Source organism: Aquarana catesbeiana, linkage group LG09 (assembly GCF_042186555.1).
Source record: "Aquarana catesbeiana isolate 2022-GZ linkage group LG09, ASM4218655v1, whole genome shotgun sequence".
NCBI classification, from domain to species: Eukaryota; Metazoa; Chordata; class Amphibia; order Anura; family Ranidae; genus Aquarana; species Aquarana catesbeiana.
The window spans coordinates 44,518,555-44,533,794 of record NC_133332.1 but is presented as its reverse complement, the minus strand read 5'-3'; the positions used below and the strand labels follow the sequence as shown (position 1 = coordinate 44,533,794).

General features: G+C 46.0%; 1 protein-coding gene across 2 annotated transcripts in view; it reads right to left on the bottom strand.

Annotated features, from left to right (window-relative positions):
• PBX2 (PBX homeobox 2) overlaps positions 1-15,240 on the bottom strand; it is a 76,613-nt gene that overhangs the window by 27,754 nt on the left and 33,619 nt on the right. For both annotated transcript variants that reach the window (XM_073598391.1, XM_073598392.1), the window contains exon 2: positions 14,079-14,152. In XM_073598391.1, coding sequence (XP_073454492.1) covers positions 14,079-14,152 — 74 coding nt within the window. The remainder of the gene's footprint in view (positions 1-14,078; positions 14,153-15,240) is intronic.

The window sequence follows — 15,240 nt, the reverse complement described above, 5'->3', positions numbered from 1 at the left end:
CTTCTCTAATACATTTTTAAAAAAATCTACATTTTATGTCTCCTTAGACCTGTAAGAGGCTGGCATTCGAGGCCCAGCCTGGGGGGAGATGACCAAGGAACGCTTCCTGACAAAACCCGACACACAGAGACAAAGCGTGCCAAAGACCCCGGCCCCTCGCAATCTTTTCTCCAGGCTGTAGCACATCTGAGACGCACAGTACATAAAGTAAGAGCCATACAGTGATGTCTGATCACTCACACGTGCAAGATTAATCGCTCGCTAATAATCGGGCCGCTTGCATCAATTTGATTGATAGGAGGAGAGCTGAACCGGCAATTTTTAATTGCTCAGTGCTACCAATTAATTGCACCGCCTGAACCTGAAGCGGTTAATCATTTCCACCGACCATGATATGCAATTAATTAGATGACATTTTCCATAAACATATTTTTTTTTATTTTTAGGAAACTTTTACCCGAGTGGCGCATTTGGGTGTGTGCAAAGTCAAAATACACTATATTGTCAAAAGTATTGGGACGCCTGCCTTTACACACACACACGAGCTTTATTGCCATCCCAGTCTTAGTCCGGAGGGTTCAATATTGAGTTGGCCCACCCTTTGCTGATAGAACAGCTTCAACTCTCCTGGGAAGGCTGTCCACAAGGTTTGGGAGTGTGTCTATGGAAATTCTTGACCATCCTTCCAGAAGCGCATTTGTGAGGTCAGGCACTGATTTTGGACGAGAAGGCCTGGCTTGCAGTCTCCGCTCTGATTCATCCCAAAGGTGTGCAGCCATCAGAGGGGCATGGAGCGGGGCTCCCTGTCCCCGGGCCACTCTGATGTCCTGTACAAAAGGCCGCGCCACTTCTGCCAGGAAACTGTTAGAGAGATCAGGCAGCCAGATGACACAGAGCGGGGACCTCCTGCTGAGACCCGGCTTGTATATTAATAGCTGGCCAATGTCAAAGTCCCGCCTCCTGGACCAGTGTGCTGTCTATTAGAGTAGCCGGTCTAGGAGGCGGGACTTAATTTGACAGCGTTGGCTATTCATATACAAGCCGCATCTCAGTGGGAGATCCCCTCTCTGGGTCATCCGGCCGGCAGATCCTCCCGATTCCTCCCTGATGCATTGCTGGGCACTGATCAGGCTGCACTGATGGATAGGCTGCACTGATGGGCGCCGATGAGACTGCACTGATTGGCACTAATAGACTGCACTGATGGGCACTGATATGCTTTATTTTACTATTGGTAGAGGAGTTGTTAATATTTATTTTTGGAACTTAATTTTGCATAAAACATTTAACAGTGTCATTTCATGAGATAATTTATGAGGGCGTGTTTAGGGGCGGACTTAGGGACGGGGCAGGATAGGAGTTAAAAACTTATTAGAAATTGCTAATCAGACAATGGCAGCTTGATCCTTCTATTAAGCTTTTGCATCAGGTTTCTCAAACCTTTGCATGCCTGCGCTTTATATGACTAAGCCCCTCTCTTCTGCATGACATTGTCGGAAAGGGGCGGAGCATAGGTAACCTTAAAATGATGCCACCCCCCCCCCCCGAAAAAAGTTCTGCGGACACCCATGTATGCAGCCATTCTGGGCTGTACTCATGCTCAAGTTGATATCATTAGCAGTAATCAGCATGGATTCATGAAGAATCGTTCTTGCTAAACCAATCTATTAACCTTCTATGAGGAGGTGAGTTGCCATCTAGATAAAGGAAGGCCCGTAGACGTGGTGTATCTGGATTTTGCAAAAGCATTTGACACAGTTCCCCATAAACGTTTACTGTACAAAATAAGGTGCGTTGGCATGGACCATAGGGTGAGTACCTGGATTGAAAACTGGCTACAAGGGCGAGTTCAGAGGGTGGTGATAAATGGGGAGTACTCAGAATGGTCAGGGGTGGGTAGTGGGGTTCCCCAGGGTTCTGTGCTGGGACCAATCCTATTTAATTTGTTCATAAACGACCTGGAGGATGGGATAAACAGTTCAATCTCTGTATTTGCAGACGATACTAAGCTAAGCAGGGCAATAACTTCTCCGCAGGATGTGGAAACATTGCAAAAAGACCTGAACAAATTAATGGGGTGGGCGACTACATGGCAAATGAGGTTCAATGTAGAAAAATGTAAAATAATGCATTTGGGTGGCAAAAATATGAATGCAATCTATACACTGGGGGGAGAACCTCTGGGGGAATCTAGGATGGAAAAGGACTTGGGGGTCCTAGTGGATGATAGGCTCAGCAATGGCATGCAATGCCAAGCTGCTGCTAATAAAGCAAACAGAATATTGGCATGCATTAAAAGGGGGATCAACTGCAGAGATAAAACGATAATTCTCCCGCTCTACAAGACTCTGGTCCGCCCGCACCTGGAGTATGCTGTCCAGTTCTGGGCACCAGTCCTCAGGAGGGACATACTGGAAATGGAGCGAGTACAAAGAAGGGCAACAAAGCTAATAAAGGGTCTGAAGGATCTTAGTTATGAGGAAAGGTTGCGAGCACTGAACTTATTCTCTCTGGAGAAGAGACGCTTGAGAGGGGATATGATTTCAATTTACAAATACTGTACTGGTGACCCCACAATAGGGATAAAACTTTTTCGCAGAAGAGAGTTTAATAAGACTCGTGGCCACTCATTACAATTAGAAGAAAAGAGGTTTAACCTTAAACTACGTAGAGGGTTCTTTACTGTAAGAGCGGCAAGGATGTGGAATTCCCTTCCACAGGCGGTGGTCTCAGCGGGGAGCATTGATAGCTTCAAGAAACTATTAGATAATCACCTGAATGACCGCAATATACAGGGATATGTAATGTAATACTGACACATAATCACACACATAGGTTGGACTTGATGGACTTGTGTCTTTTTTCAACCTCACCTACTATGTAACTATGTAAGTTCAACAGCATAGAGGGTTAAAGCAGACGGTGAGGGGGCAACATATCGCCCCCTTACTGCCTGTCAAATGCCCTATCTCAGTGGCTATGTTGGCCGCACGTGTCAATGAGCAATATTCGGTCCACACCAACCACATTCGAGTCATCTGGAATCGCAAATAAGACTGCAAACAATTGTTAGAAATAAAGCGATCTACCACCCATGAGTTTGATCAACCACCAGCATTCTGTCGATTGTGAAGTCAAAACTGAGCAATACATTGCAAGCTTCAATGTGATTTATTGTAAGATTAAAATGCATGAAAGTATGCAAAAAAGTATGAAAATGTCATTGAAAACCATCTGATGTTTATGTTTGATTGGGAGAAATTGTGATCCCTTCTCCTTACAGTCGATCAAAACCAGTTTCTTTGGGTCTATGCGATTTTGGCCAGAAATTAGAATGGAAGCTTCGATCGCTACAAAGAGAGGGGTTCTCTTTGTAGGATGACGGACTGGGGATGCTTTGTGTTTTTTTGTTTTTTTTTGCAGACCATAAAAAATAAATAAAAATAATACACAACAGTCTTGAGATACACCAGAGTAGAGTAACAGAAAAAAAGAGAAAAAAAAGACAACGCAAGGAGAACACGGCGGTGAAAGAGCGGGCAGCAAATGAAGCAGCAATGGCTGATGGGAAGGGAGAGCACACCAGATTATGTGAGTGTGTGTGCAGTGTCAGACATTTGATCCGCTGCTGCCCTCCCCCCCTCCATTACCAGCCTCACAGCAGGGGGGGGTGAGGGGACTACCATTAAATAAAAGGAGAAGAAGAAGGAGAAGGAGGAGGAGGGGAACCATCCTACATTGTTATACAAATTAATGGACGCCCTCATCTCCACTGTATACATATGTAAACACTCCGCTGCTGTTTGCTGTGGAACATGTAAGCCTTTTACTAGGCCTAAGAGAGATCAAAGGCAATCCTCGAAAATTCAAGCTCATACTGCTATATGGTGTAAGAAAATAATCAGTTTTGAGGTAGACGGGCATGTGAAAAGAGCAGAAACCAAGAGCGACCAGTTTCTCAATGAAGGAACACAAAATGGGTTACGAGTCGGTAGTCGGTCACCCGGTTGTAGACAATTCCAACTCCACAAAGCAACCATTTACTTTTGATTGCTGCATAGCGCCTACTAACTATTGCTTCTCTGCCTTTTGGCTAAGATCAGGTGTAGCATGTGTCCGTTGCTGGTTAGTATCCCTCCTGATGTAAGTAGGTACGAAACAGTGGAAAGGACCCTTTTCCTCCCAGGTTGAATCTGGCCTGTGTCCCGCAGGCTTGTCCCCGGTTGATAGCAGGGCTCTCCCTATGTTCTAATGCCTTCCTGGTAGGGATGGGGCTGCGCTGGCCTAGCCGAGGGCTGGGCTGTGAAAGAAGCCTATGGTGTATGTGCCTCTGTAGTGGCAGTCCAAGGGTTCTGTAATTCTCATCGTGGGGGAGATCACCTTACATGCCTTTTCGCACCTGCGCCTAGGGCCGGGCTTTTGGCTAGGACCAGAGAGATTTCTAATTCCCGGCTAGAAAGCCCACCATGGTTTCACACTATGGCACGCAAGCACTTATCCTCTTCCCCAATCCCTTTTGTTTAGTGTGTCTGTCACTTGCATTTTTTTGCACATCTTTGACCGCTTTTTTATCACTTTTTTAGTAGGGTGCAGGTCCTCGGCCTGCCTTGAAAGTCTTAAGGGGGGGAAGGCATGTGGCCTTTTGGTCAGGTTCCCTCCCATGGGGTCTCACTTTGGAGGTGCACTAACCAGTACTTGGGTTGGCCTGCTTTGGCACCTCCTGAAGAAAGTGGTCTGCCTGGTTGGTTTGGGCTGGTTAGACGAGGGAGTACCCCAGTCCCTGTCAGAAGCCTTGTGCCTCAGGGGATCAGGGCTAGGGTCCTTTATGGTCAGACGATGGCCAAGTGTACACCATGCACACTTTTTTTTTTTTTTTTTTAAGTAACGGGTGTTTTATTACATGTGTTTCACTACACCGTGGGACTTTAATAATAAAAAAAATAAAAACAAAAATAATAATAATAGCGCCTACTAACAGGCCTGTCTCCGGTTGACGGCAAGTCTCTTCCTAAGTTGTAATGCCTTCCTAATTTGAATGGGGCTGCACTTGTCTGGCCTGGGGCTGGGGAGCGCAAGGAGCTCTCGGTGATGTGCCCCCTGGGGGTGGCGTCCCAGGGGTGTCGAACACTTTTGGGCTGCACCACACCATTGTTGTTGCACTGGCACGAGGACAAGTCACCTATGCTTTTCTTGCACTACGTCTTCGGATGTGGCCTTTTGGCTAGCAGGGAAATTTCTATACAGATCGAAAGGCCTGCTGTGTACTGCACGGCACTTTTTATGTTTGTTTTGTCACTATTTATTCACAGGCATTAGCACTACAAGTGTGTTGTGCAGGTCATTGGGGGGCCCACCTTGATGTCAGAGGGAGGTTCTGTGGCCTTCGGGTCTTTTGCCTCTCCCCAATCCAGGGGGTCCCTCTTTGGGAGAGCTCCTCGCCAAGTACTTGGTGGAACAGCTTTGGTTGGTCCCTAAGGAGTGGGGTCCACCTGGCTTCAGCCTAGGTAGACCATGGCGTACCTTGCCTCTGTCAGGAGGGAGGTTTAGAGGCCCTTTCTCTTTGGAGGATTGGCCATTCTGTACCATCTGTGCACTTGTGTGTGCTGTGATTTTGCAGTTTACTTTTTTTTTTTTCACAAAGGTTCGACAAAGCACTCCACTGAGGAGCTTCAAAACAAAAAAAAAAAAATACAAAAAATAGTGCATACTAATGTATCAATAACTCCCGGTGGAGCTGCTGGTTTAAGCGGACTTGTTACCTTCACTCTCGACACCCCTGTTTCACTGGCACCAGGTCCAGGGTTCTGTTGAGTTTACCTCTGGATGATATAAGCACCAACACTTGAGTACGTTTTCAATGCTTTATTGAACCAAGTAACGAAGGAAGTAGCAGGAAAGAGGCAGGAGGGAAGCTGCAGGGAAACTTTAGGATTCTTGAGAACGTCCTTTAAAGTTGAATATTGTAATCGGATGCAATCCCCTTGTGGGACACAATCTTTGCTCGCCTGGATAGGCCTCTCTCACTAGCCTAGCAGCCAGTACGTAGCACGAACAAAAGTCTCTGCCACAGACTTGCTTGAAACAATCCCGTACGATCCTCTACCACAGGATGTATTAATTTTTGCAGTGAATGTCAGACACAGTACTTGGACCTCTAAGCCAACCCGGCAATACTATGCTGTAGAACTACTTTAGGATACGTTCTCCAATCGAGTCACCAGGCCCCTCTCCAGACCAGCACTCTGCATGATCCTTCCATGACGGGTCCTCCCCTGGGATCTTCTCGGTTGTCCAGCTTCTTCACTCTGGATAGACAGCTCAGGACCATTCCTCGGCTGCTGTGGTAAGCCCCAGATATGCTTCTGGGCCCACCCACACTCCGCAGTGGTGCGGGCCTCTGGAAAGGAGGATTACGAGGTAGCACTCTAAGGCATACCTGTCGGCCAGGAGGGCCAGCAGGTGGCTGTAAAAACGAACCCCAAAACATGGCGTCTGTCCCATAAATACCCTCTCCCAGAATGCAACTCGGAGGACCACCTCCACTGAGTTGTCCCTGGGACAGAGAAGCATCCATACGCTTCGACACACTGCCCTTCCAACACCAGTCAATGGTAACATCGACACCCACCGGCTCAGTGTAGAACCACATGCAACGTCAGCCAAGCTGGAAAAGAGGCAAATATAACTTCCCTAACAAGCAATTCACAAAATTTACCTATCAGATGGTAGATCATAAATCTACCAGCGCTACACTAATAAACCATGCACACAAACCCAGCACCAGGAAATAACAGATCAATCAGCAGCCATGTAAATGGTTTGACTCAACTGTTGTTCAATTGTATTGTCCACCATGTTACTCCTAAACTTGGTAGCTGAGGATGGCCAACAAGTGAATGGGAGGAGGGTATGTGGGCAGACAGCTTTGGTACCAATTTTAGGGTAAGCTATTGGACTCAATTGTCCAATCACTATCCCCCTCAGCTGAGATCTGTCAGCGGGAGGAGTTATTTGCTGTCCACAGTCGTGAGATTGTTTCCTGGTTCCGCCAACTGGGGCTTTTGGTTTTAAGTGTGGGGCATCAAGAGCTAAAGGCTAAAGAGCAAAGTTCCCTGACCTTAAACTGGCCATGCATGGCTCGAAACATGGGATATGAGGGTGTGCATCTAGCCAATGGAGGAGGGCACGTGGGCAGCTCTGGTACCTATTATTTTACAGAAAACTATTGGTCTTTATTGTCTTAATACTATCTCATCAGTTGAGATCTGTCAGCTGGAGAGGCTTTCTTCTGCCCACAGACATGAGATTTTTCCTGGTCCAACCAACTTTGGCTTTGGTTTTAAGAGCTTGACGTCTTGAACTGAAGGTTAAAGAGCAGTTTCCTGACCTTAAACTGGCCATATACATGTGGGCAAACAGCTCCTGCACCAATTTTTTTTATACAAACCCATTGGTCTCTCAGCTGCAGATGTCGTTTTCGGCTGTCCACAGACATGACATTGTCTCCTGGTCCAGCCAATGGAACGCTGGTTTTAAGTGTGGGGCTTGTGGTACTCAACACAAGTCTAAAGAGAAAGTTCCTTGACCTTAATCTGGCCCTGGATAGCTCAAATGTCTGCGGCCAAAAATTGAGCCATGGGTGGCCATACATGAACCACCTGGCTTGTCAAAAGTCCGGGTGGGAAAAATTAGCCAGTTACTGCATCCTTCAATACCTGTTGCTATTCCTCTATTCACGTGGTTTAAGGGGGATTCAACTGATTCTCTCTCTTTTACCCCATTGGCTAAAATCAGGTTGTGTATGCTTAGCCTTAATCTGGACGTACACAGAGCTAATTTCCCCTGAGTATCAAGCCATGGGTGGCCATGTTGCCACCCTTCTGTCTGACATTCTTTGATCTGAAAATCGAAGAAGCAGGAAGAAAATTTCTGGCTGAACAGCGGCTGCATCCAAACGGATGCAGCCATTGTTTGTGTAACTAGACAGCTGCTAGTGTTGGCTTGTCAGAATGCAATAGCCAGCATGGGAGATGTGTCCATCCAAGCTGTTTAGAGTGGATGGGAGAACCAACTCTTGTTGGACACACAGGCTGAATGAGAGAGATATCTAGCCGTGTATGGCTAGCCTTAGGGTCACCATACACATTCAAATCTGACCATACAACCTTTGCATAGTCAAATTTAGATTTAATAACATTATGTACGAAGAGGACCTCTCTATTCTAGCCAATCAATTTGTATCCAATCAGGAAAGCCCTTATACGCTCCCTTAACTGTACCCTTGACACTTAATCTAACCCCTAAAACAGTGGTCCCCAAACTGTGACCCACAGGCTGGATGTGGCTCTTTGCTTGCTTTTATCTGGTCCTTGGGGCACCATTCCTTCCACAGACACCACCGATGGGGCATCATTCCTACCTTGATTACCAACAATGGGGCAATATTCCTTCCACTAAAACCAGTGATGGGGCATGGTTTACTCTCAATGACACCAATGCGTTTTCAAAACCCACTGGCCACAGTCTGGCCCTCCTAAAGCCTCAAGGACAGTAAACTAGCCCTTTGTTCAGAAAGTTTGGAGACCCCTGCCCTAAAGTAGACCCAAGCCCTTAGGCTCAATTGATAAAACACACCAGGAAAACTGTCACAAAAAAAGTGACAGCTATTTTCAGTGGACTTTATTGTGATTTGACAGTGTCACATGGCTAAAGTGAAGGTACTTAGCCTTGTACTAAACTTTGCAAATGGAGCCTCTTTAAGCGGAGCTGTAAAAAAACAGAAAGGACATGCTAGGTCTCCTACAATAAAAAGCAACATACCTGCTTGGTAACATTCTTCTTTAGAATGGACAATGAGCTGCTCATGTGCAGCTCAATGTACATCTCGGCACACATTGGTGCCAGAATGAATTAACTCTCATGCCCACATATGGGAATTATGTCATTCCCGCAAATCCAGACGGCCGAAGATTGCGAACCCTGAAGAACAACGGGAGATGTTGGCGCCAGCATCAGAAACTAGTTTAGTTCTGCTCTAAAGCATAACTAAACTAACATTCCCCCCCACTGTAAGGGGATTTTTTTAGCCCAGCTTTACTATACTTGTATGACCATAGTAGCAAAATTAGATTGCAAGCTTCTCTACAGCAGGGACTTGTGTGCATGGTTTTATGATATATCCCGGAGCAATATAAAAGCTAAAACAATCTAATATCATTTGACAGCAATCGCCTGACACAGCAGTGTTGTAAAAATTCGTCTCCGTCATAAAAACCAAGTCTCTGACCACCTACTGTCAGGGGATATGGAGGAAATGATTGCTCTGCTGCGCATAAGCACTTTGTAGCTACCTGCCGTAGAACTAACTTTATTTAATCTAAAGAAATACTCAGAAAAGCGATCTGACCAGAGCCCATCCAATCATAAAGCACGATATTTCTCCGCAAGGGAAGAACAGAAGTGAAATGGTGACATGGGAACTTGGAAATTCTCAAGTGGGGCCCGGACCCCGGTGCTGCAAGACAGCAACACTGCCCAATGACCCCCCCCTGTATGTCTTTAGTGGTGAATAACCAAACACTCTATTAATGATATCCCAGGACTCCTATTCACCCAAACACTCCATAAGGATGGGCCGTGCTCAATGTCACTCCGAATAGTGAACCGCCAGAGACCGCTCTCCTGCTGAAGCGACATGACAGAGGGCACGCATGTCACCTCCGTTGCCATGGCAGCCAGAGGGGGGAAGAGGTTAGAGAGCAACATGCCTGCACCCCACACGCTGTGCCCCATGCTGGCTGTCACTGAGCAGTTAAAATGGATTCTGGCCAAAAGAGAGCCACCCCGCTGTGTGCATACAAATACCACAGCAGTGAGCAGCATGGAGCGGGTTCAGGAGGAGACCGCGTCCTCTATAGAAGCGTAAAGCCATTGTGGCTGATAACTGATTGCAGTGCTCCAGCGTTAACAGTCAGATCCACCGGATATTTTTTTCTATATCTAATAAGATATTTAAAGAGAGGAGTTGATTGGTTGTTACGGGCCACACAAACATTTTATACACCCATATACACCAGTGCGCAGCGCCTCCGCGCTGTACCAGATCAGCAAGGGAGGGCCTATTCTGGAGAGCTATGAAGAGATAGAGGGTATGCAAAGGTAAAGCTAAATGATGCTCCAACAATTGCTGGCAGAAAGCTTTATTAAACAAGAAATAAAGTTAAAGAGGAGCTTCAGTCTCCCAAAAAAATAAAAAATAAATTAAAAAAAATAATACTGTAGCTGCTGACTTTTAAAAAGAGATGTTTGGCATTTTTTTATTTTTTCAAGAATCATACTTACCTAGGTGGATACAGCATTGGTCCGATGCTGCATCTGTCCCAAGCCGGCTCCAACACTGAGAACTGAGCGACCAAACACCGCTGATTGCTCGGTTCTCAGAGCTCCGTGAGCAGAGAGCTGCTGACCGTCAGTCACCGGCTCTCTGCTCTGTCCCTCCAGCTCTCACTGGAGCACTGGGCTGTGGAGGGGGCGGAAGCGGCTGGCTCTGCCTCCCAGTGGCTCGCTGAGAGACGGAGCCAGGCGCCAGTTTAGGGTTCTGGGCGGATCCCGACCATATTGTTGCGATCTTGCCCCAGCCTGGACCGGCTCTGTGACGTCAGCTGAAAGCGGCCTTTGGCTGTACTTCTCCTTTATTAAAAATGACACTTACCTGTCCACGGATCCAACACTGTGGTCACCCAGGCTGGTTCTTCACCAGTTTTCAGGTCCCAGATGCCGGCGTGTGTACTAGGGGTAGCCAGCTGTGACTCCTTGTGGCTTCACAGCTGGGCTTCCACTTTGCATGCGCGAGCAGCACTGCGAATGGACCTGTGACGTGCCCCGGAAGAGCAAAGGGGATGGGGGTGAACTTTCCCTTGGATCACCTAGGCCAGTGATGGGGAACCTTGGCACCCCAGATGTTTTGGAACTACGTTTCCCATGATGCTCTTGCACTCTGCAGTGTGGGTGAGCATCATGGGAAATGTAGTTCTAAAACATCTGGCGTTCCAAGGTTCACCATCACTGACCTAGGCGATCCAGGCGGAAGTGGGAGGTACCCGCACCTCCCAAAGGATTAAAAGTTTCCAAAAGTGGGAGGGGAGAGGAGGGAGGAGGCAGAAAAGCTAAACTCCCCCCCCCCCCTTTTGGGTGAAGTTCCGCTTTCAAGTAAAATAAATTCTGCATAAGCCGGCTATGTCTTTAGTAAAACAAACCTACCTGCCTGTTCGGAATCTTCCTTAGAATGCACACTGACCTGCGCATGTGCAGCGTTATGTACAGTGTTAGCATTCATTGGGGCCAGAATGAATTTCCGTGCGCTCACTTCGACCCCACACCTGGAAGCAGCCAGCGAGGGAACCTGCATCACCTAAGTGAAGCAGCGATGAGTATTTACAGACTTTTAGGCCGTCCACTTGTATCACACACTAAAAATGTCCATTTTAGCACGCAAGATGGTCCCTGTTGTGTGCCGGCAGGGAAGAACTTGCATTAATTATAAGGCCTCATGCACATTGGACGTTTAGCCATCTCTCTAGACGCCTTTCCTCCAGGCAGCAGCGTTTTGACGAAAAAAAAACAACACACGTCTGATACTTGTAAATACGTGAAACACGTTTGGGCACATCAAGGGCTTGGGTGTTAATTCATTTCACTGGCCAGAACAATAAATTTATTCTTGCCATTGAAATTAGTTAACACTCAAGAGCTTAACGCGCCTAGTATTAACACGCATTTACATGCGACAAGCAATTTTTGCGACAAAACACTGATGCTCCTGAACACGCTGTTTTTTTCCGTCTCTAAAAGCCTGTGTACACATGGACACACACGCCAACATGCAGGGTCTTTTAGAGTAAAAAAAATATGCCAGATGCCCCTACAGCAGCGTTAAATACATCTAGTGTGCATGAGGCCTTATACAAGGCACTGTTACATTTTATTCACCTTTATTGGAATGTCAAAGTTCCCTGTTTACACTACAAAAAATGGGTTGACGTGTGTTGTATATAAATGAATACATTCTGCACACCCAAAGTTGCTGTCCGTTTCTGCGACAGAGTTCAGCTCTGGTGCACAGAAATGAATAAAATGTCACTGACATTTCAATAAAGTTTTAAAAAAGTTGTAACCATTGCCCATACGAGACTAAAGCTCACAGCAAGTGTGAACGGGCTCAAAAGCGGAACTAAAAATTTTCCTATCCTTTATAGCCTAGGGCAGCTTAAATTAATTCAGCCACTGTGTAAAAAGTGCAGGCACACTGCGTTAAGGCCAAGGAGGTGCATGACATCTCCTGGACTGCTCTCTATTATTTATATCTGACAGGTTTATGGCACACAGAGCAGCTATGTCCACCCCTCCAACTCTACCGCCCATTCAGAGAAGCCTTTGTATTTTGTGAATGAGTTCACATAATGCAAAGGCTTCTGTGATTGGGAAGGAGAAGGGGAGGGGCAGGCATAGCAGCTGCACAGACTCTAAAGTTAAAGATGCTTAGACCTGAAGCATCAGCGTCGGACTCCTGGAAATACAGCGATAGCAGGAGTGCAATAAAACGGTCAGATGTAAATAACGGAGATAAGTTCAGGAGATGTTGTGTACCTCCTTGGACTTAACTCATAGTGTACCTCACTTTTTACAAAGCAGGGGCATTCTTGTAATTCAGCTTTAAAGCAGATTTAAAGTCTCAATCAAAAATAAAAATAAATGCGAGCAGGCAGACGTGTACTGTATTGTGTCTTCTGCAATAAAGTAAATCTACCAGCCTGCCTCAGTTGGGCCTCAGAGGGCCAATGTGCACCGATTTTCTGAGGTTGGGCACCTGAGGTCGAGGAAAGCGGGTTGGCTGGTCACTCAGAAACAACAGTGAGGGCCCTCTGCGATTGTTTGAGCTTCCACTGTGGTCTCTTTGCGTCTTTGACTTTGGAGCCAGCTGCTGTAGTTGGGCACCTGGTTGGCTCCTTCACCGGGGCCCTCTGAAGTTTCCCGCTGGTTTCTGCCTTTGGCTTTCAGACTATGGTGGGCTTGGACAATCATGTTGGTAATATCCTACTCCTCGACATTTGAAAAAGGCCCCTTGACTCACTGGTTTCTTGGAAAGGAAGAAGTCCAACATTTAAGATTAAGTTGAGAGCTGCCATGCTTTTACTGGCACCAGTTATGACCAGGGGCATGTCTTGAATGTGATGGTTTTCAGAAACCGTTAAATTGGTGGCTTTAGTTATGCTTTAAATGAAAGCTCTCCTTATTGCTTGTGTGCATTGAGCCATTCAACGCAATAACATTTTTTTGGCCCCAGGCTTCAGAAAGCACTTAGATCGCATAAAGAACATGGCGTACGTGTGGATCTTATTGCGCTATAATGCAGCGGTCAGTCACTGCTTCAATAAGACCTCAGCCAACACCACCAACATAGGACGAGTACCTTTATATGGGTGCAAGAACGGTTTCACCGTTTGCCCTTTGTGTGGTTAGCGGGAATGGTACATCCCAGCTATAACCAGCCTAAGCTTCCAGTACTCATCTATGGTACTCTTTTTAACCCATAAGGATCCATTAGGGAGGTTGGACTCCAACAGAATGGCTGCTGTAATAGCGTGAACATGGAGGAACCATACCAATTTGAGGGTTGATGGACCTCAAGTGCAGTTATCCGTAACAGCTAATCACAATCCATCACTAGTCTGATCTGGTTGGCTTGGGAGACATTAGAATTAGCCCATAAAACAAACTCTATCAGCCTTATTTGATAGACCGTTCTTAATACAGGGTTCTATGGGGTAACAACAGTGCCCCTTTAATATAGTTGGTTACAGAATTGTACATCCAGAAGGTTCCATGTCCTTCAATACTTTACACAGGCCAGGTCTTGGGTCATCCAACTGATCCTATGCTATGCAAAAACTGTATATAGATCCTTTCCTGATATCACAGGAATAGTTTATATCTATATGGTACACCATTGCTCATGGAGCACTGTCTTGTATATTAGCTCTATTTAAATGTCCATACTATGGAGGGTGAATATAACTTACCTGTCTTCTCTTTAATCTCACAGAGTACACTGAAGAGGGCTGGTTTCATCCTGTGGCAGTTCAAGGCGTGCTTTCTGTAGAGAAAAAACAAGGTATGGGGTTACTAATAATTCCGGTGTACAGAGGACGTTAATGAAACAACGTGAATATTAAGTGGTTTGCTACATATTTCACTTTTTTATTATGGTCTGGACTTAAAAAAGGTAAAAGGTAGAATTAAGACATAATAAATATCGATATTTTGCATTCTCATTTAGAGCCAGCAGGCGGCACACTAGTCTCTATTTTTAAGTTCAGCATTGTATCTATGCTGATGCAACCCTTAAAAGGAGCTCGATGTTAACCAGCCATCACAGAAAGGAATCGGGGAAAAGGGAACTGCAAAACAAGCAGCATCTGCTGTGCAGTCTCCTCAGCTAACCCTTAACTGTATAATCTAATAAAAATGTGTAAAACAAAGACTGTACATATCCAAAGAAAAAAAAAAAAGAAAAAGTTTAATAACTTGAAAGATTCAAAGAAAATTTAGAACTAATACTTTTTTTGTGTGTAGGGTTTAATATTAGTACTGTACACATACAAAGCATGGCCTCACTGCTACTCCAAGGGTAAATTTTGTTTGATTCTTGGAGTTCACCTCTAAAATAAGACCTTTTGATCCAGCCAGAAGGCCGCAGTCACATTTGGCGTGTATTCCGGCTCGCAATTCTTTTTTTGAGCCAATAACCTTCATTCCCACGTGTCGCGCTTAGGGCAGCTCATTCACTTGAATAGGCTGCCCTATGACCGTTTGTCACGGCAAAGAAGCTCAGGGACCACATTTTGGCCTTGAGCCAGGCCCATTTTTAAACACGCAGTTTGCCGCGATTTTTGCGCGTTTTGTCACTTGACAATCACGGCAAAACAACACCACGTTTGGAGTGCCATTAAGCATGAATGGCACCCAAATGTATGTTGAGCGTTTTGCCACAATTGGTATCACGGGCAGGATCGCACCGATTCAGCCTGCGATTCCAAACCGCTAAGTGTGAACGGGACCTAAGTGTCCTTGTTTGGATGCTTCCTGCGATAGGGTGACAACCCTGTCCTCGTCTCCAAATAGTGCTCCTGCGTTGTCACGAGGGCTTCTGATGGAGACTAAAGCCTAAATATTTTTTTACCT